The sequence below is a fragment of the Dysidea avara genome, chromosome 2 (assembly GCF_963678975.1).
Source record: "Dysidea avara chromosome 2, odDysAvar1.4, whole genome shotgun sequence".
NCBI lineage: Eukaryota > Metazoa > Porifera > Demospongiae > Dictyoceratida > Dysideidae > Dysidea > Dysidea avara.
This window is the reverse complement of record NC_089273.1, coordinates 11,169,291-11,196,236: the sequence shown is the minus strand read 5'-3', so window position 1 is coordinate 11,196,236 and position 26,946 is coordinate 11,169,291. Positions and strand designations below refer to the sequence as shown.

At 37.2% G+C, this 26,946-nt stretch overlaps 1 protein-coding gene across 1 annotated transcript in view; it reads right to left on the bottom strand.

Moving 5' to 3' along the window:
* The window catches only part of LOC136247805 (mucin-17-like), a 62,169-nt gene that overhangs the window by 14,427 nt on the left and 20,796 nt on the right, over positions 1-26,946 (bottom strand). Inside the window, exons 10-19 of the mRNA XM_066039628.1 lie at positions 19,018-21,636; positions 13,440-13,490; positions 10,079-10,216; positions 9,799-10,005; positions 8,689-8,826; positions 8,425-8,631; positions 8,088-8,237; positions 4,810-5,016; positions 2,176-2,325; positions 1,920-2,123 (exon numbers count right to left, since the gene is read on the bottom strand). Of these exons, the coding sequence (XP_065895700.1) occupies positions 1,920-2,123; positions 2,176-2,325; positions 4,810-5,016; positions 8,088-8,237; positions 8,425-8,631; positions 8,689-8,826; positions 9,799-10,005; positions 10,079-10,216; positions 13,440-13,490; positions 19,018-21,636 (4,071 nt within the window). The remainder of the gene's footprint in view (positions 1-1,919; positions 2,124-2,175; positions 2,326-4,809; positions 5,017-8,087; positions 8,238-8,424; positions 8,632-8,688; positions 8,827-9,798; positions 10,006-10,078; positions 10,217-13,439; positions 13,491-19,017; positions 21,637-26,946) is intronic.

The window sequence follows — 26,946 nt, the reverse complement described above, 5'->3', positions numbered from 1 at the left end:
GGAATTCGGAGGAAAACGGAAATGGCTCCTGACGCCGAATTCCCATCTTACCCAAGTACCTGTTGCCTTATAACCAAGAAAAGGGCCCATTCATGTTTGGCCGTAAAAATAGAGTTGGAACTTTTATCCTACAAGGCAGCCGAGACCCCGTACATTTACCAAACTACCACCACAATCAATAGCTTGTGGGAGGTGAAGAATGCTTGGGATGGTGACAGTAGCCACTGCTGACTCCCCTGCTTCACATAATAGGTAAGTGTACAACATTAACAATAAGTAAATCACTCTGTAGAGAATTCCGCTATTCAGCTACAAACAAGTCACTCTGTAGAGAATTTTTCTACAAACAAGTCACCGTGTAGAGAGTTCAGCAACCAAAAAACCACCCTGAGACAAGTTACTCTCTAGAGAGATCAGCTAGAAACAAGAGAGAGCTCAGCTAGAAACAAGAGAGAGCTCAGCTAGAAGAAGTACCCTGTAGAGATCTCAGCTGCAAAGAAACCCTGTAGAGAGATCAACTACAAACAAACCACCCTGCAGAGCATTCAGCTATAAACAAATCACCCTGTAGAAAGTTCAGGAACAAATAAATCATCCTATATAGACAAAAAAAAAAAACTCTGTAGAGAATTCAGCTACAAAGAAACCATCCTGTAGAGAGTTCAGCTACAAACAAGTTACCCTACAGTGAGATAAGTTTGAAACAAGAGATTTCAGCTACAAACAAATCACCCTGTAGAGAGTTAGGATCTATTTTGCTTTTTTTTCTACCTATTTTTCTTTCCAGCAATTCTTTTATTTTTTTACCTATATGGCTCAATATTTTCCTTGAAATTTTTCTATTTTGCTGAGCATCAGTAAAAATTAATTGCAGTATATCTAGCTTACAAGCATGTGTGACTGCTCTATTAGAAAATTGCGTACATAGTGACTGCTCCATTAGAGTATCTCGATCTTTAGTCACCATTTCCTATGAGCATATGTGACCGGATTGTCTACCGGATTGTCTACCATTTCCTATCACCTTGTAGTGAGTTCAGCTACAAACAAATTACCCTGTAGAGAGATATCAGCTACAAACAAAACACCTTGTAGAGACTTCAGCTACAAACAATCAACCTTTAGAGAGATCAGCTAGAGGAAGTCACCTTGCAGAGAGGTCAGGTCACCCTATACAGAGGTCAGCTAGAAGAAGTCATGATCAGCTAACACAAGTCCCCTTGTAGAGAGTTCAGTGACAAAGAAACCATCCTGTAGAGAGTTCAACTACACAAAAATCACCCTGCATAGAGTTCAGCTGCAAATAAATCACCCTGTAGAGAGTTCAGCTACAAACAAATCACCCTATAGAGTGTTCAGCTAGATAAAAGTCCCTTAGTAGAGAGATCAGCTGTGAACAAGTTATCCAGTAGGGAATAATAGACATGTAATAAATATATGTATAATAATTTGTATAATTACTGATAAAATCAAAAACAGTTGAAGTATTAAAAATCTGCTTTGTCTTTTTATTCTTGCTATGGTAAAGACGAAGGATAGGTTAAAAAAGCCCCAAAGCTGGCCATAGGCCGGCTTTGGGGTATACAATTACAAAAGGAAGTGATATCTAATCAAAATCAGCCAAGCTGTAAAAAAAGGTGCAGCCCCTAACAAGGCCATGGTGAAGAAATATGTGAAATCCAAGGTGGCGGCCAAGAAATGGCTGTGATAGTAGGTTACCGGTAAAATTTTAACAACGACAATTCAGGTGAATTTAGTGCTGAAACACAAATTCATATGAATTTTCATTATTTTCGTTATGAAGTTTCATTATTTCCACCTTGGATTTCACATCTTTTTTCACCATGGTCTTTTTAGGGGCCACACCTTTTTTTACAGCTTGGCTGTTTTTGATTAGATATATTATACTACTATCATACCTGTACTATCAGTGATTCTTCCAACTGAAGTGTCCCTACCTACTCTCACAAGAGGATTATCACTAGCAAGTGTTAAATTCATATCAAAAGTCTCCACTCCTTCTACCACATTGTCACAGCTCACTGATATGTTACCTCTACCCTCTGTTGATCCAGCTCCAATTGTTATAGTAATTGGATTAGAGTCAAAGTCAACACCTGATCCTATTGGAGTATAGTAGTCACTAAACATCATATCTACCAAAATATTCCTTACCAGTTGCTGATGGAGGTGATTGTTCAGAAGGAGTAACTATTACATCAAGAGGAGCTGAAGATGTTCCCCCAACCTTAACAACTACCACCTCTACTATTCCTGATGATTCACTACCAGTAAATTGCCTTTCACCAAAATCAATGGTTACCACTAAAAAATTGTAACAAAACAAAGTAACCATGAAGTCACTTAACAATGTACTAGCCATCTATTCCTATGTAAATATACCATATATTGGGAATGATGTGTGGAAGAAAATAATTGTGAATGGTCTGTCCTTTCCTCATTCACAAGTAAAATTTGAAATTTATTGTGTGAAGCAATGTAGGAATAGAGTACATGCCTATAGCTGGTCAGCCATGTGTGCACAAGGGGCATACCGTAGTAAAGCATTCGTAGGAAATTATTTGCCCTATTTGTCTTGAGCAATACCTGCATCCCTGATTGAATCACGTGGTGTTGTACATGACTGTGTAGCATCGTGTGTAACAGTTCAGCATGATGCAAAACTTAGCCTCTTGTGTTATCAAAGCCAATAATGCTGCTCATGCCCCACACAATATTCACAGGCTTTAAGTCTTCTCACAGGTCCCTAGTGGGATAGCATTCACAGAATTGTTACATCATTCAAGCACAACTACAAGTCTCAGTATAATTTACTTCCACTTGCTGTAGGTATGTGGCATGAATCATGCAATGATGGTCAGAGATTCTGTGCAAGTGGTTACAACCCTGCTAAAAAAAAAAGATTCATAAAATATTTTTCAGGAAGCATTCTAAAAATCTTTTTTTGGCAATAGACATAATTATTATGATGGGGAAATATGCAAAAAAATGTTCATTGTGTGATTGATCTTTTGTTTGAACTCAACAGATTCGGCAAGTCCATTCACAAATGCATCTAAAATCATGAAATTTGTGAACTTATTTTATGCAAATGTTTCATAATAATAAATACATGGTAATCTACAAAAAAGCAGACATAGTCTTCAAAAGTGTATCATATCATATCATATCACATTTCCTTTAACCCTTAAATGCACATAAGCCTATATTATAGGCAGATTACACATGCCCCTGGAAAACGCATTTTACGCATGGCTGTAAACAAAGCGCTATAACTTTCGAAGTGTTCATTGTATGGCTTTGTAATTTGTGCCAACACGTGATGTAATAAGCATTAAAATGATACCTAGGGGTTTACTCTACGACCAAAGTATAGGAACTAAAACTTGCCGTGAAAATAATTCTTTAACAAAGAACTACAAAAATGTGCTACATACTTTTAGAAAATGATCCATAACTCCTTGCCAGTTGGTCCGAATTGCTGCAAACAAGTATTAGTCGAATCGCCATTCAATGGCGAATCAGGCCATATACAGCTCACGTGATTAAACCCACAATCAATATGACAGGGAAGACAAAGAATGTGCTGTTGCGATAAAGTGAGACATTATTCTTCTTCGCTTTATAACAAGTAAGCCTTTGTTGTTACAGTGGTTATTTAGCCTTCCCCAAGTAGGCCAATGAATAAGCTTTCTATTGATATCTCGTTTTAGGCTAATAGAGTTTAGAAAGGCTATCTTGCCTCACCATATAAGTTTGCTTTGTCTAAACACGTTTTACTTAAAAGTTATGTGTGCATTCACGGCTTAATTCCTTAAAAGTTTCATGCGTGTTTAAGGGCTAACCTTTAATATTAAAAGTAATAAAAAGCTTATATACAAAAAGACTATTAATTTAACTCATAGCATAAAAATCATAAAATTCAGATATTTGTCAGCCTGCCTACCTCATTGCCTACCTTATTTAGTGCCATGGGTGGTAGAGCAGGCCAAAGATTATTAAATTTGCACCAATTATACTGGCATAATTTCAAACACAATAAGATAGCAAAAACATTAAACATTATGCCACCATAATAGGACAATTTGCATGATTTTTAATTAAATGAGCAATGCGCAAGCCAAATTTACAACACAAAAGAACATGAACACACTACACCTTAATACTACATTTCATTATTAATTTTATTGTTTCTTAGTTAATTATTCACACTTTGCACAAAAATATCTAGATACTCTAATAGAGCAGTCATTTACTCTAATAGAGCAGTCAGGAAAGGCTGATATACTCTAATAAAACAGCCAACTCTAGAGGATATTCTTGATTTTGAAAGCATACTTTTGAGTATAAAAGGCTGGATGTTTGGACAAGTATAATTAGCTATTTTCAAAGTATAATTAGCTCAAGCCTAAAGAGTATTTGGAGACAACTTTGACAATGAAAATTACAAAGTGGAGTTTGAAGCCTAGAACAGATATTTTTCATGGGTTTGCCTATTAAACATTTCTTATTATAGAAGCTCAGAGAGAGTGTTTTAGATAATTTCACTATGTTTTTGTAAAAAATAAATGAAGTAGCTCCTTTTAGCTTTTAAATAAAATGTAATAGTGACTGTTCTATTAGAGCATTTGACTGCTCTATCAGAGTATCTTTCCTTGCAAACAATTTCCAATGAAAGTGGGGGGCATGGCCTATTCTGGCCTACCATTTCCAACACCTATTTAATGTGCTAAAAATTCAACCATATTTCTATCCCAGATGTGATTTTATATCATTTACCACACTCACTAGCATTATCATTGATATCTCCAATAGCCATATCACGACTGCCAGCTGATATCCTTCCATTAAATAATTCTGGTACAGTTAACATTAAATCAAACATTTCATCTCCCTCAACAATGGTATCATTGAACACTGATATACTAACATTACTTGTTGTTATACCACTGGGGAATGTGGCTATTTGGTCTGTAGCGTTAAAGTCTACATCACCTGTTCATGAAAAACAAACACAGTAAGTCTTTACATTAGAACAAAACATCTATATAATGTTATAGTGTAGAATAGTACCTAACAAAATAAGCAAGCTTATGTGCAATCTAAAATTTAATAACAGTTATATAGGTACAATGTGGAGCCTATGAAATTTATAAACTGGAGGCCTGTTTTGTGTATAAGTTATCCACACAAAAGAGCTGAGCTATAAGGAAGGGTGTGGCCTTTAAAAGCTTTGGTGAGAAAAGTTGTGAAATCAAAAGTGCAGCCAAGAATGGCTGCAATGGTATTAACGCTAATAAATTTCATAAGTTATATATTGCATTAACATCATTGCAGCCATTTCTTGGCCACCAGCTTTGATTTTACAACCAAGCTTTTGAAGGCTACCCATTTTTACAGTTTGGCTGTTTTGCATGGGATTCACCTCATATTGGACTTTATAAGTCTCCAAAACCAGCCTATGGCTGGCTTTGGTGCTATTTAGTCATGCAGTGATTATGCCGGCATCTTCTTATCTATACAGACAGAATGATGGTTATTGAAGACAGAATTATATATGTATTGTATTGCATGATTTGTGTGAATATTTGTCATTGTTATACTGAAATAGAGTGCTCATTTTTGAGCTCTTCTAATAAAACACACGTATTAAATGTTCTTCTGTAGAACAGTCTAGAATTCCTTTGGTAGATCTATGATATTACAAACATTTACTAATACGTATAACTAGAATTTTCATTTATAAAGTAATAGGTGGACAGCCAAGATATTTGTGGCTCAGTGATAAAGAACCTGGGTGTTAGGTGTGGAGATCCATGGTTTGAACCCTACTGAGATTCTTGGACTTTTTGTGCACTTTTTTACTTTGTGGTGACTGCTCTATTAAAGTATTTAGACGATCTTGGTTGATTAATAATGATCTAGCACCGAGACCACACCTCCTAACAATCTGTTTACTCAATCATGATGACACACCCCATTATTATTGGCCTAGCTGTATTCATAGTGTTAGCACAATGAAAATGAAATAGTGACACACACCCTGGTAGGTGAAAGCTGACTTGAGGTACTCTAATACAGCAGTCAACGTGTGCTATAACAAAAAAAACCTCTAACAAACTAGTATATTGAAAAATATTAATTTAATAATGAAGTAGAGATCCAAGTGATAAAAATCAGTAAAACTAGAGATGAATGATGGTATTACAACATAGCTTGGTGGGAAAATTCCTACTTTGGCATTGAACAAAATTATTGTTATAATATGCCAATATAGGGATTTTCCCAATGAGCTATGTTGTAATACCATCATTCATCTCTTGTTTCACCAATTTTTATTGCTTGGATCCCTACTTCATTTTTAAAATAATATTTTTTAATATACTATACATGGTGTTATGAACTTCATTCACGTAAAAGTACATAGGATCAAAGTTTTATCTCCGCTACAGGGTTAACCACATAGAGGAATAACTTGAAATTTGGTGCGTACATACGTAGGCTGAAGTACCTTTTGATGGTTTGAAAAGCAATGGAGTCACAGCTAAATAGCTATAAAAAAAACAGCTAAACAGTTATAAATCAAAAATCAAACAATTGTAAAATTGCTATTAGGTGTGATATTGAACATATGTGACTGGATTTTGGAAAAACGATCCAAATCACACATTAGAAGTTTCGAGATAAATGGTTTTAAAGAATTGAAGCCAGCATAACTCTCCAAGGATAGCAAGCACGCGTATGAAATTTACACAAAAGATGCATCAATCTGTTACCTTTCAAGCCACTTCCAGTACTTGTAGCTGCTTGTACAGTTTCCCACCAAATAAGATAGAAAATCTGAGCAGTTGGACGAGCGAAGTAGTATCACGAGTGCTCACAAAGGGGTGGAGGCTGGGGGGTGGCGGGGAAGGCAAAAGATAGGCCTCAAAATGGAGGCAGACCATGATTGGAGTCCAGACACGAGATTATAGGGCTGTGCTGGTTCCTTAGTGGCTGATATGTAGCAAAATCTACAGAGAACACGTCTGGCCAACATTATAAGGCTGTCCACCAGTAAACCACTGATTCTTGCCAAGCCAGGTCCTTCACAAGGCCTGAAACTGCCATTTGGGCACTCCACACCACCCAGAAAAGACGTCCATTAAAACCAGCCTCGTGTAGTTTGAGTAGTGCTGAGGGTCAAAACTTGTAGTACGATAGTGTAGCTATCCACTGGTGGTGTTAGTTTGATTTTTCCTGATGTGCGATTTGGTTCAGTTCTGTAAAATCTGGTCACATATTGTGAAGCTATAGGTTTATGTTGCTGATTTGGTGACTTTTTGAAATTCTATATCCAGCCTCCTGTAAGTATTTTCTTGTTTTTAATGCTGTATTTGATGTTAGATGGACTAATATTATTCTGTAAAGGTGATTTTCATCAAGTAGGAAGTTTCTAGGATGATTTTTAAAGGTGGCATTTTAGGCGGCACGCATCATTTTTGGGAGATCCCTACTTAAACAGTACCGTTTGATAAGATTCATAGCAACCTATACATGAATCACCATTGCACATTCTTTAATTGTGTCAAAGTCCAATGCAATCGAGTTACACAGTTGTGTTTTATGGAAAGTATTGCAAAGTGTGCGAAAAGAAATCTGAGTCCCCATAGACCCCTAGAGGCAAAATTGTACTTTTGAACATCCATATCTCATGAATGGCTTTTGCAAATTTCATCAAATTTGCTGTGTGGCTTGCCTACCTCGCAGACAGCGTATATTGCATAAATGGTGTGCTTTGGAGAAGGGGCCATGGAGCTATATATGCATGCGTGAAAACTGCATTTTCTTTTTTTCCTGTGAATAGTCACATGGTGTGGCATGCCAGCTTTCTTGGCCACACAACACACTACCGTGTGTCCTGTTATTGTGCTTGAAGATGTGGAGTATATTAGAAAACAAGGTGGTATATACGAGATTTATTACCCACCCAAAACAAGCCAAGGTACACATCTTATCAAAAGCTATGTTTTTCTACTGTTTACATGTTCAAAACTTTCATCTTTCAATAGTGCTTTAGGTCATACCTTCAGCAGAAACAGGTGATTGTTCTGATGGAGTTACAATCACATCAAATGATCTACTAGTTGATCCTCCTACTAGCTCCAGTATTACCACTACTGATCCATCTTCTTCAGAACCAAAGAATCTGTCCTGTCTGAATATCACTGAAACGTCTGTGCAAAAAATACATGGAATAAGCACTAGTAATTGTATTTGCTGTGATGCCATCTATTATCGTTACACCACCATGACAAACAAAGTTTCAATATCCTAATTGCTACAAAACAAACTATATTCTATATCTATGCCAAAATACATTTAAACGCAGAATCTACATTATGGTTTCATTAATTCACTAACTTGTAGTATCCATTATGGTGATGTTAGCTTGTGATGGGTTAGTAACACTAACTCTATTTGGTAGTGATGCTGACTGAATAGTGAGATCAATGGTTTCATCATCTTCCACTACATTATCATCAGTTATTGGAACATCAAATGAACTGATTGTCTCTCCAGCACTAAATGTGATTTGATAAACTTCAGAACTGTAATCCTCTCCTCCACCTATGATATAGTTACTTTATAGTTTAAAGTTCACCATGCAAATGATGAAAACTTTACCATTAGCTGATCCACCTGTAACATTAACCACCACAATAATATCAGTTGATGATGGGCTACTGAGAACTAGTACAGGTTGTGCTGGTCCTTCATCTTCATCAACAATGTATGTTGACTGGTCGAATCTCACAGTAATATCTGTGGAGGCATAACACACAAGTACAGGGTGTACTTTCTAATAATTTAAGCTGTATACATTTTATATTCTACAAAGATATAAACAATCTACCACTAGAACTCTCAATTTTAATTAATTGATTAGATGACTAAATTGATTACTCAATTAATCTATATGTAGTGAACATCCTGCACGTAGTATCAGCTACACTTAATCAATCCTGTACACAGTATAGTAATGCTAGTTTATACATCATCTAGCACAACCTCATAGTTAAAGTTGAACGAATGGAAGCAGTTGATAACTACGTTGGTTAAGATATTATAAGTAGTTTAGCTGGCAACACTAGCTTTCATTGTCAACACTTACAGGCTGCAGTATGGCATGTTTAAGAGTTCAAGATCTGCCATGGATGTTGTTAATACAATAATGGTGAGCCAACCCTTAGTGATAGTAATGCTTCATAAAAATTGTTCCCTTCAAGTTGCTCACAATTTAGAGTTTTATTAAATCAGATGATGTGTGTATACTACACGATTATTTGATTACAAAAATTAAATTATATTTTTCATCAATTAATCATTATAATACCATACCTGTTCCACTTCCCATACAAAAGTCTCAATAGTAGCAGTGAAATTTACCCCATATTTCACTGGTAGCAGTGAAAAAGTTGTAATTGCAATTTCATTGGCTAGAATTTATGTTAACAATGTAGCGCCAATTAGTGTTGACGCGTGTTTAGTACATAGTGACAAATTGCGTACATAGCAACGCTAATGCACAGCATGCGTATATGCAGCGAGTATGGTATTGACTGGGAATAGCATGGGTATAGCAGTGAAATTTGGGATAAATACCACTCTTGTTGTATGGGAAATGGTAAATTTCCAATACAACACTCGTGATATTTATCCCAAATTTCACTGCTACCCATGCTATTACTAGTACTAATCGATTATAATCATGAGAGTCCTATCTACCACACTCACCATCATTATCCATAATGGTCACTGTTACTTGACTAGGATCTACTACAACAACTCCATCAGGTAGTGAGGACTGATTAATAGTGAGATTAAAGGTCTCATCATCTTCTAATATATTATCATCAGTGATAAGAATGTTGAGTTGGGATAAATTTACTCCAGCAGAGAATATGACAGTATACACTCCAGATGTGTAATCTGTATCATTACCTGTAATAATGTAACAGTCAACAATTTATCACTCAACATCACATTATGTATTAGTGTAATGTTGTACACTCACCAGTAGCTGTTCCATCACTACTAAACACTTGTACAGTGACATCAATAGCCGGTGAACTACTCAGTTCTAACATTATTGTAACATTACTGACATCTTCATTAACACTGTATGTGGACTGGCTGAATCTCACAGATATGTCTGCAATGATTAAATGATTTGGTTACTAATTACCTATGCATGTACATATCTACCATATTATGCAACATGTGAATGCTGAATTTAAAAATAATAATATTCCTTTATAAGTGAATACGTAGAGATTTGACACATCATATCAGTGGTCTGGCTCAGACCCAGGCACAGCACCAACAGTTGTGCTGCATTTAATTAAACTTGAAGATTGAAATAATCTAATAGTCTTAGAACAGTCACCCTCAATATTCAGTAGTATCTACCATAGGCGTAGGAAATGGGGGTGGGAGGCTATAGCCCACCCCTCCCCAATAATTTGGCTAGCTATTTCAAGTTATCTCCTAAGTACTCAGCAATCTACCTCCCACCAACAATTCAGATTACTATATAATCACCTTTCTAACCAATCAGAAATCCATAAAGTAGTTATGAAACTATATATGTCTGCAGGCCCAATTCCTCAGCAACACTTTAGCATAGATTATATATACCACGTGTATAGATTCATAATCTATGACTTTAAAGTGACGATCATGATAAGCGCCCCAAGCGAAGCATCAAACAGTGAAAAAATCAAGCCGTAGTCTTAGTCGTTATCAAGGTATGCTTGTTTGAAGGCATCAGGCAGGCAGACAGGCAGGCAGGCAGGCAGGCAGGCAGGCAGGCAGGCAGGCAGGCAGGCAGGCAGGCAGGCAGGCAGGCAGGCAGGCAGGCAGGCAGGCAGGCAGGCAGGCAGGCAGGCAGGCAGGCAGGCAGGCAGGCAGGCAGGCAGGCAGGCAGGCAGGCAGGCAGGCAGGCAGGCAGGCAGGCAGGCAGGCAGGCAGGCAGGCAGGCAGGCAGGCAGGCAGGCAGGCAGGCAGGCAGGCAGGCAGGCAGGCAAGCAGGCAGGCAGTGAGTCAGAAAATTCCATTGAATAAAAATTATAAAACATTTTGTAGCTACCTTTCAGAGGCATTTAGGGTCATATTGAAGGTATTTTTTGGGTCTAAAACTAATTTTCATGTTCAGCAGTGTTGTTTGTATTGGACATAAAGGTAATCTACACAAGTAAGTATACGATACTGGCATAATTTTTACTGCTAAAAATATGCTGAAATTCAATTTCAGAGCATTAATTTTAATTTTTTTTCTGGGGGGGGGGGGGGGGGCATTCCTCAAGACCCCCTAGTTTAACAGGCTTTCTCACATGCTCAGTGACATATTCAACCATCATTTTATCTTTACCATTGCTAGCCCCCTTCCCCCAACCACGAGGTACTAGCTACGCCTATGTCTACTCTAGAAACTGCTAAAATCACATTTAATCTCAGAAGGTCTAATTTTTTTTAGCTTCTCCTGGATGGCATAAAAAGCTTATTATAAATATCAAGATCAAGATACCCTAATAGAGCAGCGGCAGTGGATTAGGCAGCACCCTACAACAGTGGATTATTGTGCCAAAACTACCCTCAGATTTAATCTATTATATGGTAGGAGCATTTTCCCTACGTTAATATGCTTTGCAGGTGCACACTATGGTACAGCGTACACCTTTTCTCTAACTGAATTAGATTTTAATTAGTTAGAATATTATGTAGCTAGGCTGTGCAATCGTCAAAAGTCTGGATGCACACCAACATCACATTCAATCAAATTAGAGATGATCATTTCAATGAGTATTGCACATGTGAAAATGCATAAAAATGAAACAGCAAGCAATTTAGAATCTACAGAGTTGATACAACCTTGGTGAATCCATTGATAATCAATGACAGTAGTATAATAATAATAATAATACGTATATGAAGCAATGCATTGCTACGTATGTACAAGCATTAAATATCCTCACGCTCGCATAATATATTCCCTACCTATAAAATACACTATATGTGACCGAATTTTGGAAAATCACCCATATGGCGCATTTGACACCTAAATATTTAATGATCAAATCACACACCTTATAGTGCAAATATACTTGCTAATGGTTGTAGAGAATTTTCATGTTTAGTGGATTGCTAATAAGAGCAGGGCACAGTTTTAAAAATATTTCAAGAATTTTCTTGTAATTTAAGGCATTGGGAATGGCTTACAGCTATTAATAAGTAGATTTTCAGTATAAAGTTTGTGATTTGATCATTAAATATTTTAGGTGTCAAATGCGCCCATATGGGTGATTTTCCAAAATTCGGTCACATATGATAGCATAATAATTATAAGCATACTTGTATCTTTATACTATTTTTAGTTCTTTCCCTTTGAATTACCTGGCACATACACCCCTGTAGGTAGTATTTGTAAACTAGTATGCCACATCAATGTGCTATGAGTAAGAAAATCAACAAAATTTTAGTTTTGATATGCATACTGTTCAGTGTGCCCTTCTGCAATAACAATAACCTCCAGCTTCTATTATCTCATCAGACCCCATATATACCTAATTTGAGTAGGGACGAGTCTGTTTTGCTTTTTTTCCACCTATATTTCTTTTCAACAATTCTTTGATTTTTCACATATTATGCTCCATATTTTTCTCAAGAGAATTATATGTTTTGCTCATCGTTAATCTTTCCAAGCGCAAATTACAATTTCATTAATTCACCTTAAAGTGATTGTTCTATTAGAGTATCTTGATCTGTACTTGCTCTTACATACCATGTATAGGAAGAAACTAGCTAATATTGCTCAACATATGTGACTGTTCTATTAGGGTATCTCGATTGCTACTTGTTCTTCCTGTAACAATTAGTTATGTACTGTTGAGCAAGTGACTGTTCTATTACAGTATCTCGTGCAATTTTTGTCCAATTTAGAAAAATTGCACCTATTATGCCAGCATTTTGCTCATTGCTTTTGCCCACCCATTATGCCAAAACATTTTCCAGCCAAATTAATGCATCCCTAAATTTGAATTAAATTGTCATAGATACATGTATACATAGTTTACTTTGTTTCATCTTCTGGTTCTCCATTTTAAAAAACCGCATGCATCAAATTTAAAGGTATTGTTTTACTGCTTCCAATTTTGTACATTTAAAAGGTGTCTGAAGTCATTATCATTTGGCATAATGTGACCCGGCTAGTCTGATAAAACCAGGTATCCAACTTTGGTACGTCATAACTTCCTATTTCTTACTGAAACTATGCAAAGCTGTAAGCTGATAAAATTTCAAGGTACTACCTTATCAACAAGACAAGGCTGATTGTTTCAGACTGGGTAAATATTATGCAAAAAAAACAGTATACATACCTGGCAATAGTGATGGTGTAGGGGTGGGTGAAGTGGCACTGACTGTAGAACCTGTCAATGACAAAATCATCAGTATATCATATTATTATTATACTTATCTCTCTGTACATGGAAGAGACAATATAAATTATAGAAATTCATCACAAACGTATAATTTAGGAGAAGCGGATTTCTCACAAACAGAAATAGTATACAGGGATACATTTTAGTGCCAGGAGTAAATCGTGCTGGCTCATAAATTTGAATTTTGATCTGTCTCACCTCCACTGGCTCATTTTGATTGCAGTAGCACAGTGCCTGTGACTTATATTACTAATAGGCACTATAGAAAAGAGTAGTGACTAATACCAAACACTTGGAAATGGTTGCAGGCCTTCCTTTGGACATATCAGCAATTATCAATGGTTCTTTCATGGTAAAGCCTTGTGCTGTAGTTTACTGAAATTATGCTAAAATATATAGATGTGATGCAATACTATAACACAATGTGATTTGAAAGGGTTATACAGGTATTAGATACTTCCCTCAAATATGAACTCTTTATTCAAACCTATGCATCTACACAATCTTAAACACAGCTTTTTAATGTAGTTTGTTGCCCTAGCAACAAACAAAAGTTAACAAGCTAGCTTCCATCGGGTGAGTTGTCAACATGTAACACCATGTGTGACCATCTGTCACCTGATTGCATAAGTGCACATCATAGTTAAATTCCACAATCCTAATATAGTAACAGGTCAGGCTTTGCTCATCATTATTATTACTGTTACATTATGATTGTTTGGTGCTTTACCAGGGTCAATGATCCTCGAATATTCCTCAGGCAGTAGAGGATCTAAGCTTGTGAAGTTAACGATATCAAAATTTGAGTGATGATCCCTGTGCACATGAGACTGATCCACTGACCTGCCGGATAGCTACAGCGTGAAACCAGCTAAGTTACATTATACTGTATCTTCGTTAGTAGCTAGGTGGTAGATTATGTTCAACGGAATTAAAGCTCACGATACACTATTCAGTATGATTGTGGCACAGATGAAGCATAGCCAACAGCAAAGAATCCATGCGACCTACGTTTACATGTGTAGGCGGCCTCCCAAAGACTGCGTGGTTGAAATAGCTCACGTATTCGAGCAATCACATGTGCAGGTTGTTTGCGGGCAGCCTGAGATAGACTATATCAAATTTGTAGGGCAAACATAGGTTCCAGCCCATTCATTAGGTAGCTCGCAGCCGCTTATTTACTCAATGCTATTTGATAACAGTGTTTCACCTTCAAACTTAAAACAAGCCCATCGCGGTTAAGGTCGCCTGTGCGTCGCCCTTGTCGTAACCAAGAAACCGTACTAATTACCACTCTTCAGGCTTCTACTACATCTCCCACATTGCAACACACAAATCAATTAAGGTAAGTAGCCTACCACAATAACGCATTATTCTGTAACAATGTTATTGTTACATCAAGAACTCCAGGTTCCGTAAAAAATATTAATGGCATCCAATGCTTAGAGTGACATGCCATTTCAACAGGCTACTCATACAAAAAATATATATATATACGTTCATAATTTAATGTTTCTTAATGCTGCAGCCTGCTCCTTCATGAGCCATGTCCCCGGATTATAGGCTATAGCTAGACATACATAAAGCCACGCCCATTTGACCCCACGTGTGTAGCAGCCAGCAGATATGCACAACACTGTACCTGTTGCTTTCATGGAGCCACGTCCACTACTCTAGGATTATAATATCAGCCACAGTTTGATAGTCTTATAGCTGGCCAGCTTATTCCATGAGCAACGCCCACTTGTGAGACTGCTTGTATGGATGTGTGGAGCCATGCTAGCCGGTCATTAAAAAGGTTGTGGGCATGTTCAAAGCCACGCTTTGCTTTAGGTACTGAACCGGTTTCGATGCTGCCCATCAGTTGTTAGCTGCCTACTAAAAAATTGTACAAGGTAGTTAAATGCTTAAAGAACACAGTGGTGTAACAAAGTGTGTAATATAATGCCAAAGTGATGATAGGCATGGTTGGACACCAGTTTAATTACATATGATAAGGCAGGGAAATTTTGGAGCAAAATCGGGTTACACTGCTACAAAATCAGACTGCTTCCAAAAAACAAAAATCACTACAACCAGGACTTACCACTTTAGGGTAAATTAATCCCCATAGCCTAATGTATCTTCACCATAAATGCTGACTGTATTGACAAAACTGTTGGAAAGTTATTCTAATATATTGTACGTCATATTGCCCAGATTTTTTTCATGGTCCTATTCACATCTATCATCACTCATGGTGTTTGTGCTTTGCTTTAAGTTACAGGTATAGGTTCTCCTTTATCTGATTCACTCCAGCAGGGGCAAAGTTATAGGATTTCCCAGGCACAAGGTCCCATGCAAGGTGAAATGAGAACCCATATCTGTGGACTACTTGTAACACATTTGCAAAATGAAAGTGCACACATACATTTAACTAGCAATTAAAATGCTATTTATGTAGCTTATTAAACTTGGATGTTAACGTTACCACTGGAACTTGGAACTTAGCAGTAAAGGACTGACTCATCACTGCTGTCACTATTCCAATCCAGCATTGACTTTTTCTCTATCACTCTTCCCTTCTTGCGTACAGCTCCATATAGTTGCACTTTGTATCCATCATTCTGAGAGCTTTAATATAACATTGATCTCCCTCGGTGCCGCCTCCAGCATGACACGTACAATACTCACTACTTCCGCTCTGGCCTACTCCCACTCTGGCCTGGGAGGTGACAGTGGGAATTGGTTTTCACCTGTTTTCATTAGTCTACCATTAGTGATTAAAATATAATACATAAATGTTCCATCTTACGAGGAGCCCAGTGAGATTTTACATGATGGTGAGCGGTTAACCAGTGCGATTTTACTCAATTCCACTTGTAATAATACTTATGTTGCACATTCTACATTCTTCACAATTGTGCATTAATAGCTAACAATTAATATGCATATCTACAGTCAACATTGTTCCCAACCCATTGGATCACATACCACGGTGCATGTATAATTTTCACTGCCATGATGCCAACTTATCATAATCATAGTTGCTTGTCACCTAAAGTATACATACATGTTCATTGTACAGGCAGTCCATTACGACATCTATTCTAAAATTTCTCATTGTGCTACAGTCACATTAGAACTGCCTCCCAAGTTTAACCAGGATTGCACATTTAGAAGCCCTTACCGCATTCAAGGAGTAACATCCACATGTGCATTTATTGTTCCCATCAATACTGCAGATGGCGAAGCAATTGCTGCATCACTACAGAGATTGTTGAAATGTAGAGTTCAACACTTGTTAATCAAAATTATAAATATTATATTTCATTACCCTTCAGAGTACTGCCATTCCACTATCCACTACACCGCTGTTCGGTGTTTAACAGACCTGCTACCACAAAGTACCTATTCAAACTTTACTGACCTTCTTTTGCATTTTTTTTCTCCTTACAATCGAGGTGGGATTTAGAAATTACTGGCCATGCTATTAGGCTATACATCAAAACTGTTTGTGTTATCATTGAGGTTTTATTTATCTGATATGGTGTGTCCGTACACATTGTCATGGCTATTCATAATCTGTGGTGCCTGTGTCGCGAAACATGACTGTTGTGAATGTACATACTTGTGGTGTATTAATGCATTAGTTGTGTACGCATGTTGTGCTTGCTGCAGCCATTGTTGTTTGTTGCGTACGAATGTCTGTGATGTATGAACATTGCATTTGTCGCGATCAATGTTCGATGCGTATGAATGTCTGTTGTGTATAAATGTTCAGTGTGTTGCGATCAATGTTTGCTGCATATGAATGTTTGTTGTATATCAATATTGAGTTTGCTGCGACCGATATTTGCTGTGACCGATATTTGCTGCGACTGATATTTGTTGTGATCAGTGTTTGTTGTGTATGAATGTCTGTTTTGTATGACTGTTGCATTTGTTATGATCAATGTTTGTTGCAATCAGTGTTCATTGCGATCAATGTTTGCTAAATATGTACGTCTGTTGCATATGAATGTTGAGTTTGTTGCACCTGACAATTGTTGTGTACACATGCTGTGCTTGCTACGGCCTGTGTTGTTGCTGTGTGTTCACGATTTGTGAGCTTGGTATTACAGAAGATGTCTGTCGAGAATGTTTTGTGGTTACAGTGTACTAGTGTAGCATTTGCTATGTATGAATATCACGCTTGGTATGATCGATGTTTTGCTAGTATGTTGCATATGACTGTTTCATCTGTTTATGACCAATATTTAGTGCGTTCGACATTGCTGTTACCAATTGCTTGCACAGTGAATGTAGTGCTTGTTGTCGTTGTTGTTCTGGCATGATTAACAACTGTTGTGTATGAACACTCATCGTTTCATTGTGACTGAGTATTATGTAACTGTATAACAACAATAACACACATTACTCATCTCATAGTTAACCTTCATTGTTCGTTATTACTTGGCTTGTACACACAAGTTACTCTATGCCTTTCGTACATTCCCATTTGGTATTATTGATAGTTAATGACCTATATGCTATTTTGCATGACAAGCAATGATGTTGTCTTACGGTATAGTATTGGTTGATATGTTGTTGCGTATATTAACTGTATAATAATATACAAGTTGCAGATACATACTCCATAATGGTAGTTACCATATTAATTGACGCATTATATCTGTGCTTGCATCATATACATTTATGTACTTATGATACTGTACATTTTTGTCAATTTTCGTGTAACTGTTTACAATTGCTTTGGGGGAAATTGCGAGCAAATTGCTGAATAATTAAAGTCAATAGCTGCCTAGTCCAAGGCTGTGTGTGTGTTATCACAAAATGCTAACTGTCATTAAATTTAATGTGTCACAACTGAATGTGCTAATCCTTGTTATAATTGTATGTTTGCAATATGGTTGCTGAATGTTGCTGCTGCTGGCTTGGCATAAGTCATACTGGATGTATTATGTAAAATTTTCTGTGACAGTGATAACACATACTCATTGCCTATTTGTGCTAGTGTATCATACCTCAGTTTCCCTACCTCACCCAAAGAGTTGTATGTATATGTATGTATGTCTGTATAACTGGTCTGTAAAGTGATGTGTTGTTGTAATATGTTGTGGCCGCATGCCGTAATGTTATAGAGCTTGGTGCGGTGGAAGGGCGGTTTGTGTAGGCAAGCATGCAGTAATGTGTTGTGGTATGCTTGTACATGCTCAAGTTAGCATGTTAAATTACCAATTTTTTATTACTAGGTTCAAATCAACACAACAATATTGTGTGATCAATCCAGTGAAATTAGAGCATGTGGGCACATAAAATTTGTGTACATTTTCAAATTACCATGATTTATAACTTTGTATGGTGTCATACTATTGTCATGCAGTTTGAAACCTTTATTCACCATTTAAGTGGCATTACAATGCAAGTAACAGAATGCAAATATTTTATTTCATTACGGAGATATGATATGTTGTGCAACAAGTAGTTTGTGCTCACATACCATATTTTTACTGGCCTGGTCACATATACTTACTGAAAAGCGTCATGATGATACTGGATGCTTCAGAAAAGACAGGAGATGACATTGTAGGAGTTATACTATCATCAGTAGACGTCACTGTCATAATATCACTAGGAGATATCATTGTAGGAGTTAGCACAACATCAGTAGACATCACTGTCACAGTATCACCAGGAGATGTCATTGTAGGAATTACACTAACATCAGTAGATGTCATTGTCATAGTATCACCAGGAGATGTCATTGTAGGAATTACACTAACATCAGTAGATGTCATTGTCATAGTATCACCAGGAGATGTCATTGTAGGAATTACACTATCATCAGTAGACGTCATTGTCATAGTATCACCAGGAGATGTCATTGTAGGAATTACACTAACATCAGTAGACGTCATTGTCATAGTATCACCAGGAGATGTCATTGTAGGAATTACACTAACATCAGTAGACGTCATTGTCATAGTATCACCAGGAGATGTCATTGTAGGAATTACACTAACATCAGTAGACGTCATTGTCATAGTATCACCAGGAGATGTCATTGTAGGAATTACACTAACATCAGTAGACGTCATTGTCATAGTATCACCAGGAGATGTCATTGTAGGAATTACACTAACATCAGTAGACGTCATTGTCATAGTATCACCAGGAGATGTCATTGTAGGAATTACACTAACATCAGTAGACGTCATTGTCATAGTATCACCAGGAGATGTCATTGTAGGAATTACACTAACATCAGTAGATGTCATTGTCATAGTATCACCAGGTGATGTCATTGTAGGAATTACACTATCATCAGTAGACGTCATTGTCATAGTATCACCAGGAGATGTCATTGTAGGAATTACACTAACATCAGTAGACGTCATTGTCATAGTATCACCAGGAGATGTCATTGTAGGAATTACACTAACATCAGTAGACGTCATTGTCATAGTATCACCAGGAGATGTCATTGTAGGAATTATACTAACATCAGTAGACGTCATTGTCATAGTATCACCAGGAGATGTCATTGTAGGAATTACACTAACATCAGTAGACGTAATTGTAGGAATTACACTAACATCAGTAGACGTCATTGTCATAGTATCACCAGGAGATGTCATTGTAGGAATTACACTAACATCAGTAGACGTCATTGTCATAGTATCACCAGGAGATGTCATTGTAGGAATTACACTAACATCAGTAGACGTCATTGTCATACTATCATCAGTAGACGTCATTGTCATAGTATCACCAGGAGATGTCATTGTAGGAATTACACTAACATCAGTAGATGTCATTGTCATAGTATCACCAGGAGATGTCATTGTAGGAATTACACTATCATCAGTAGACGTCATTGTCATAGTATCACCAGGAGATGTCATTGTAGGAATTACACTAACATCAGTAGACGTCATTGTCATAGTATCACCAGGAGATGTCATTGTAGGAATTACACTAACATCAGTAGACGTCATTGTCATAGTATCACCAGGAGATGTCATTGTAGGAATTACACTAACATCAGTAGACGTCATTGTCATACTATCATCAGTAGACGTCATTGTCATAGTATCACCAGGAGATGTCATTGTAGGAATTACACTAACATCAGTAGATGTCATTGTCATAGTATCACCAGGAGATGTCATTGTAGGAATTACACTATCATCAGTAGACGTCATTGTCATAGTATCACCAGGAGATGTCATTGTAGGAATTACACTAACATCAGTAGACGTCATTGTCATAGTATCACCAGGAGATGTCATTGTAGGAATTACACTAACATCAGTAGACGTCATTGTCATAGTATCACCAGGAGATGTCATTGTAGGAATTACACTAACATCAGTAGACGTCATTGTCATAGTATCACCAGGAGATGTCATTGTAGGAATTACACTAACATCAGTAGACGTCATTGTCATAGTATCACCAGGAGATGTCATTGTAGGAATTACACTAACATCAGTAGACGTCATTGTCATAGTATCACCAGGAGATGTCATTGTAGGAATTACACTGTCATCAGTAGACGTCATTGTCATAGTATCACCAGGAGATGTCATTGTAGGAATTACACTGTCATCAGTAGACGTCATTGTCATAGTATCACCAGGAGATGTCATTGTAGGAATTACACTAACATCAGTAGACGTCATTGTCATAGTTTCACCAGGAGATGTAATTGTAGGAATTACACTAACATCAGTAGACGTCATTGTCATAGTATCACCAGGAGGTGTCATTGTAGGAATTACACTAACATCAGTAGACGTCATTGTCATAGTATCACCAGGAGATGTCATTGTAGGAGTTACCACAACATCAGTAGACATCATTGTCATAGTATCAACAGGAGATGTCATTGTAGGAATTACACTAACATCAGTAGACGTCATTGTCGTAGTTTCACCAGGAGATGTAATTGTAGGAATTACACTAACATCAGTAGACGTCATTGTCATAGTATCACCAGAAGATGTCATCGTAGGAATTACACTAACATCAGTAGACATCATTGTCATAGTATCACCAGGAGATGTCATTGTAGGAATTACACTATCACCAGTAGACATCATTGTCATAGTATCACCAGGAGATGTCATTGTAGGCGTAACTGAATCATCTGATAGTGAAATAGTTTAAGTGAACACAATAGTATTAAGAACAGTATTAAGACTTGTAGCATTTAAAAAGAGTTTGAATATATCCATATTACCAAGAGTATATAATGGGGAAGGGCGATTGTCAAACTGTGTTATAAGCTGTAAAAAATGTGTACACAAAGTCTTACAGGCTTGTTCAAATGACTCAGTGATTTCTGTTGTTTGGTGAGTAATTTTAAACTGAGAGGGTGCACTTTGTATATGTGACTACTGAGTGAAAGAAAAGTGTTAAGTTGCACCAATGTCAAGCATATTAGGCTAGCAAAAGCATCAGGCATTGTGCCAGCATAATTGAACGATTTTCAAGATTTTTAATTAAATGTGCAATGCATGTGCCAAAAATACAGCAAAACATGAACACACTACACCTTAATACTACATTTCATGTAAAGAAAATGTGTAATGTTATTATTTTTATTGTTTTCGGCTGATTATTTACACTTCATGGAAAAAAAGATCAAGATACTCTAATAGAGCAGTCACTTACTCTAATGCAACAATCAGGAAAGACTGATATACTCTAATAAAACAGCCAAAACTAGAGAATAATTTTAATTTTGAAAGCATAATTTTGAGCATAGTAGGCTAATCTTTTGAGCACTTTTCAAAAGCATAATAAACAAATTTCAAAGCACAATTATCTTAAGCCTAAGCAGTGTACTCAAGAAAAGTATGGCACATCACACAGAGGAACTTGCCGTATATACCAGCAAAGAGAAAGACACAAGCAGCTAACCTGGAAAGCAAACATCATCATGGAGGAGATTTCATCATGGAGGAGATTTTATCATGGTAAAGATTTCATTATGGTCACCATCCCCTACCTTGAAAATTCTACTAGGAAAAATGACATGTCTAAATGGAATTATAGCCATTGTGATTCCATCCGGACCACCCGTCAATACTTTTAAAGTGTTAAATCTCAGAGATCAACAGTGGTCAGGTTTACAAGAAGAAACAAAGGTACGTGGGTTACTTTTTCGGGGTTATTTTTCACAGCCTATAGCACAGTTCGACACTCTGCCTCCCATTATAATTATACTCTTGGTATTACTGGAGGATGTTTTATGTGAGCTTTGTTTGTAGCTGCATACTGTTTGTTAGCATTCCTACATTATATTTGTATGTACCGTTTTTGACCAGTTAATAGTCGATGCTCGAATAATAGCTGTCCCCAAATAGTAGCCACTCCACAGCCTAGAATTATACTCATAATTAAGAGCTGCCCTCAGATAAGAGCTGCAACTTGTATTGGAATGTACTGATACAAGTGTTGATAAGACACATTTGAAGCAGAAACCAGACAAAGTAGTTTTAAGCCAGGAAATAGCATTTTGAGTTAAATGAATGATATCATTGAAGGTGACTAAACAAACTCAGACACTTGTGAATTCATGTAAATGCCATGGTCTATTTCCATACAAGCCCATTAGATTATATTTGTTGAAATACAAGGTTAGGGATGCATTGATTTTGCCAACAAAAATTCTGGCATAATGGGTGAGTAAAAGCACTGAGCAAACTGAAGTGGACAAAACTGCACAACAGATCAAGATACTGTAATAGAACAGTCACAGGCAATAAAATATCAACAGTACATAGCTAGTTATAGGAAGAATCGAGATACCCTAATAGAGAGCAGTCACACAAAATATAGCTACATTAGCTTCTTGCTATATATAAGTGCAGATCGAGATACTCTAATAGAACAGTCACTACAAGGTGAGATTGTAGCTTTACACTTAGGAATGGTCAATTATCAAAGTTTAATGTTGAGCAAAATAGATGTGTCTTGAGCAAAATAGGTGAAACACAAGAATAGTTGGAAAGAAAATTTGGTAGAAACAAGTTACTTAGACTCATCACTATACAAGGGTACACAAAAGCCTACTAATGTGCTTCCCAAACAAAGTACATACACACATACACATGAAAAACAATTACTACAAATAAAAAGATATGCAAAGAAACAAAACAGTATACAAGAAGGAAATGATGAAGTACAGAGTGAAATGCAGGATATGACAGACAATTAAAGAATCTGGTAGGGAATGGAGCCCATAGTAGCTGCCCTTGGATAGTAGCCATTTTAGTATAGCAGCCACAGGGTTTTCCTTGCTGAAGGCTATAGTAGCTGTGGCTATTATCTGGTAAAATATGGTATACCACTAGTTGAAATGTAAGCACTTTTCACCAATAATCTGTGTGATAATGTTGTTAGTGAAAATAATTTATATTGTTTTGTTTTCTAATAAAGCAGTCGTAATGTCTAAGAGTACAGCTAGAGTATATAGAGTGCCTCAAATTCAATTAAAAAGTTCTTTTCATTATTTACCAAATTTCAAGTAGTTAAACATCATCCTGACAACCCAAGAAAACAACAACTGAGGTGGAGCTGAAGTGACTATTACACCATTCCTGAGGGGCATTTATCCAATGAAGAATCCTAGCAATGTAAGTCCTAGTTACATATTTAGACAATGGCCCTTGTACCTGGAATTTTGTTAGTAACCCACAAAGTCTGCAAATAGTTTGTCAAAATTTGTGGCTAGATGTTTTACCCAATAAGACACCTGTGTACAGGTCTCTTATCAGAATAAAAAATACTTTGCAAGTATCAAAGCATTCTCTGAATGCCATTGTCTAAAGGCTTTAGCATACTTATCCATTATTGGGTAGTTGGGAAAGGCGGATACGGTCAGACGCAGACACGGACGTTTTCAAAAAGCACTTTACATTTGTATAACAGTTATTTTCCATAACTAATGCTGTTTTTACAGCAGTCTTCGCTTCCAGACCCAGGCATCGATCTTGTCATAGCGCTTATCCATTTATAAGCGCATGTGCGAATGACTAGACCAGCACTCCACAGCATGCCAAAGACCACATAGTGTTGCACACATGCTCTAAAGTCTAATACAGAGTTATATAGTTGTAGAGATTAGCTTGTATGCCCCATGCAACTTAGCTTAGCAGGCCAAATCCACAATCTTACGCCTTTTAGTGTAAGGCGCAGGCATTTATACTGAGTGTTTCTAGGACCTGGTCTACGAGATTAGGCTGGGACATGCTAGATTAATCTCTGTGACTCTGAATTAGATTTCTAGAGCACATATACAACACTATATGGTCTTTAGAGTGCTAGTCTATCCTTTGCACATGCGCTTATATATGGATAAGCGCTATGACAAGATCGACTCCTGGGTCTGGAAGCAAAGACTGCTGTAAAGACAGCATTAGATATGAAAAATCAAGACACACGGTAGTGTGTCGTGCGGCCCAAGAAGCCGGCGTGCCACCCGTGAGTATATTAACAGGAAGAAAGAAAATACAGTTTTCACACCTATGTAGCTCTGTGATTCCTTATCCGATTGGAACCAAATTTGCTAGAGAGGTGCCGGCCAGCAAGGGGAGTCTATACACCAAATTTGAAGAACATCGCTCCAGCCATTTCCAAGATACGAGCGAACAAACTTTCGTTTTAATTTCTTCGTTTTTTTCTTCTTCTACTTCTTCATTTCGTCACTTCGCAAAATCCGCCATAAAACACGAATGCGTGCTCGGATCGGGCTGCAATTTGGCACACTTAAAGGGCTCATTAAGGCGGATCTCTGTACCAACTTTAGTAGGAATCCGATGAACATTCACGGAGTTATGACCGATTATTTGCATAAAATAAGGTTATTATTATTATTATTATTATTATCAAATTGTTTAAAGGGATACACAAAAGGCATGTGCCTGTACAAGGTGATACCCTTACATACAATCTTTACTGTTACAAAAATACAATTACAAAAACAGAACAACATATACAATACAAGTACAGAATTAAACAATCAGGTTGAAGGTCTGTCACGCCTACAGGGTAAACTCCTTTGAGGAATCAGTTGAAAATTGATATGTAGGTGGAGCAACCATCGTAGGAGTGCCTTTTTGTGGTTTGAAAGGAATCGGGATAAAGACCATGGAGATATGACACAAAACCCGACCTGTGTCAAAATTACGCGATCGATTTTTATGAATAAAAAACTATTAATTTTCGTGTCTACCAGGCAAACCACTTAGAGCAACGAGCTGAAAATCAGTATGTAGCTGGAATAATTATCGTAGAAAGTCCTTGCAGTAGTACAGAAGAATCCGATTACAAACCACTGAGTTATGATTCGAAAGACAACTACGTGTAGCAAATGCGAGATCGAGATACTCTAATAGAACAGTCACCCTAATAAAGTATTCAGCTGCATTTATAATTTACTCAATTATATTACATTGCAAGTTATTCTGTAGGGAATTCAGCTACAAACAAGTCACGCTGTAGTCAGATCAGTCAGAAGAAGGTACCTAATAGAGAGTTCAGCTACAAAGAAACCATCATGTAGAGAGTTCAGCTAGAAACAAGTCACCCTGTAGAGAGATCAGCTAGAAACAAGTCACCCTATAGAGAGTTCAGCTACAAAGAAACTACCATGTAGAGAATTCAGCTGCAAACAAACACCCTGTAGAGAACTCAGCTACAAACAAATCGCCCTGTAGAAGATTAGTTAGAAGAAGTTACGTTGTAGGGAGTTCAGCTACAAACAAATCACCCTGTAGAGAACTCAGCTACAAACAAATATGCCCTGTAGAAAGATCAGCTAGAAGAAGTTACCTTGTAGAGAGTTCAGCTACGAACAGATCACCCTGTAGAGAGTTCAGCTACAAACAAATCACCATGTAGAGAGTTCAGTTACAAAGAAACCACCATGTAGAGAGTTCAGCTGCAAAAAAATCAATCACTCTCTAGAGAGTTCAGCTAAAAGAAGTCACCTTGTAGAGAGTTCAGCTGCAAATAAATCACCCAGTAGAAAGTTCCGCTATGAACAGACCACACTGTAGAGAGTTCAGTTAGAAACAAGTCATCTTGTAGAGAGATCAGCTAGAAGAAGTCACATTGTAGAGAGTTCAGCTACAAAGAAACTACCATGTAGAGAGTTCAGCTGCAAACAAATCACCCTGTAGAGAACTCAGCTACAAACAAATATGCCCTGTAGAAAGATCAGCTAGAAGAAGCTACCTTGTAGAGAGTTCAGCTACAAAGAAACCACCATGTAGAGAGTTCAGCTGCAAACAAATCACCTGTAGAGAGTTAAACTAGAAACAAGTCACCCTGTAGAGAGATCAGCTAGAAGAAGTCACATTGTAGAGAGTTCAGCTACAAAGAAACTACCATGTAGAGAGTTCAGCTGCAAACAAATCACCCTGTAGAGAACTCAGTTATAAACAAATAT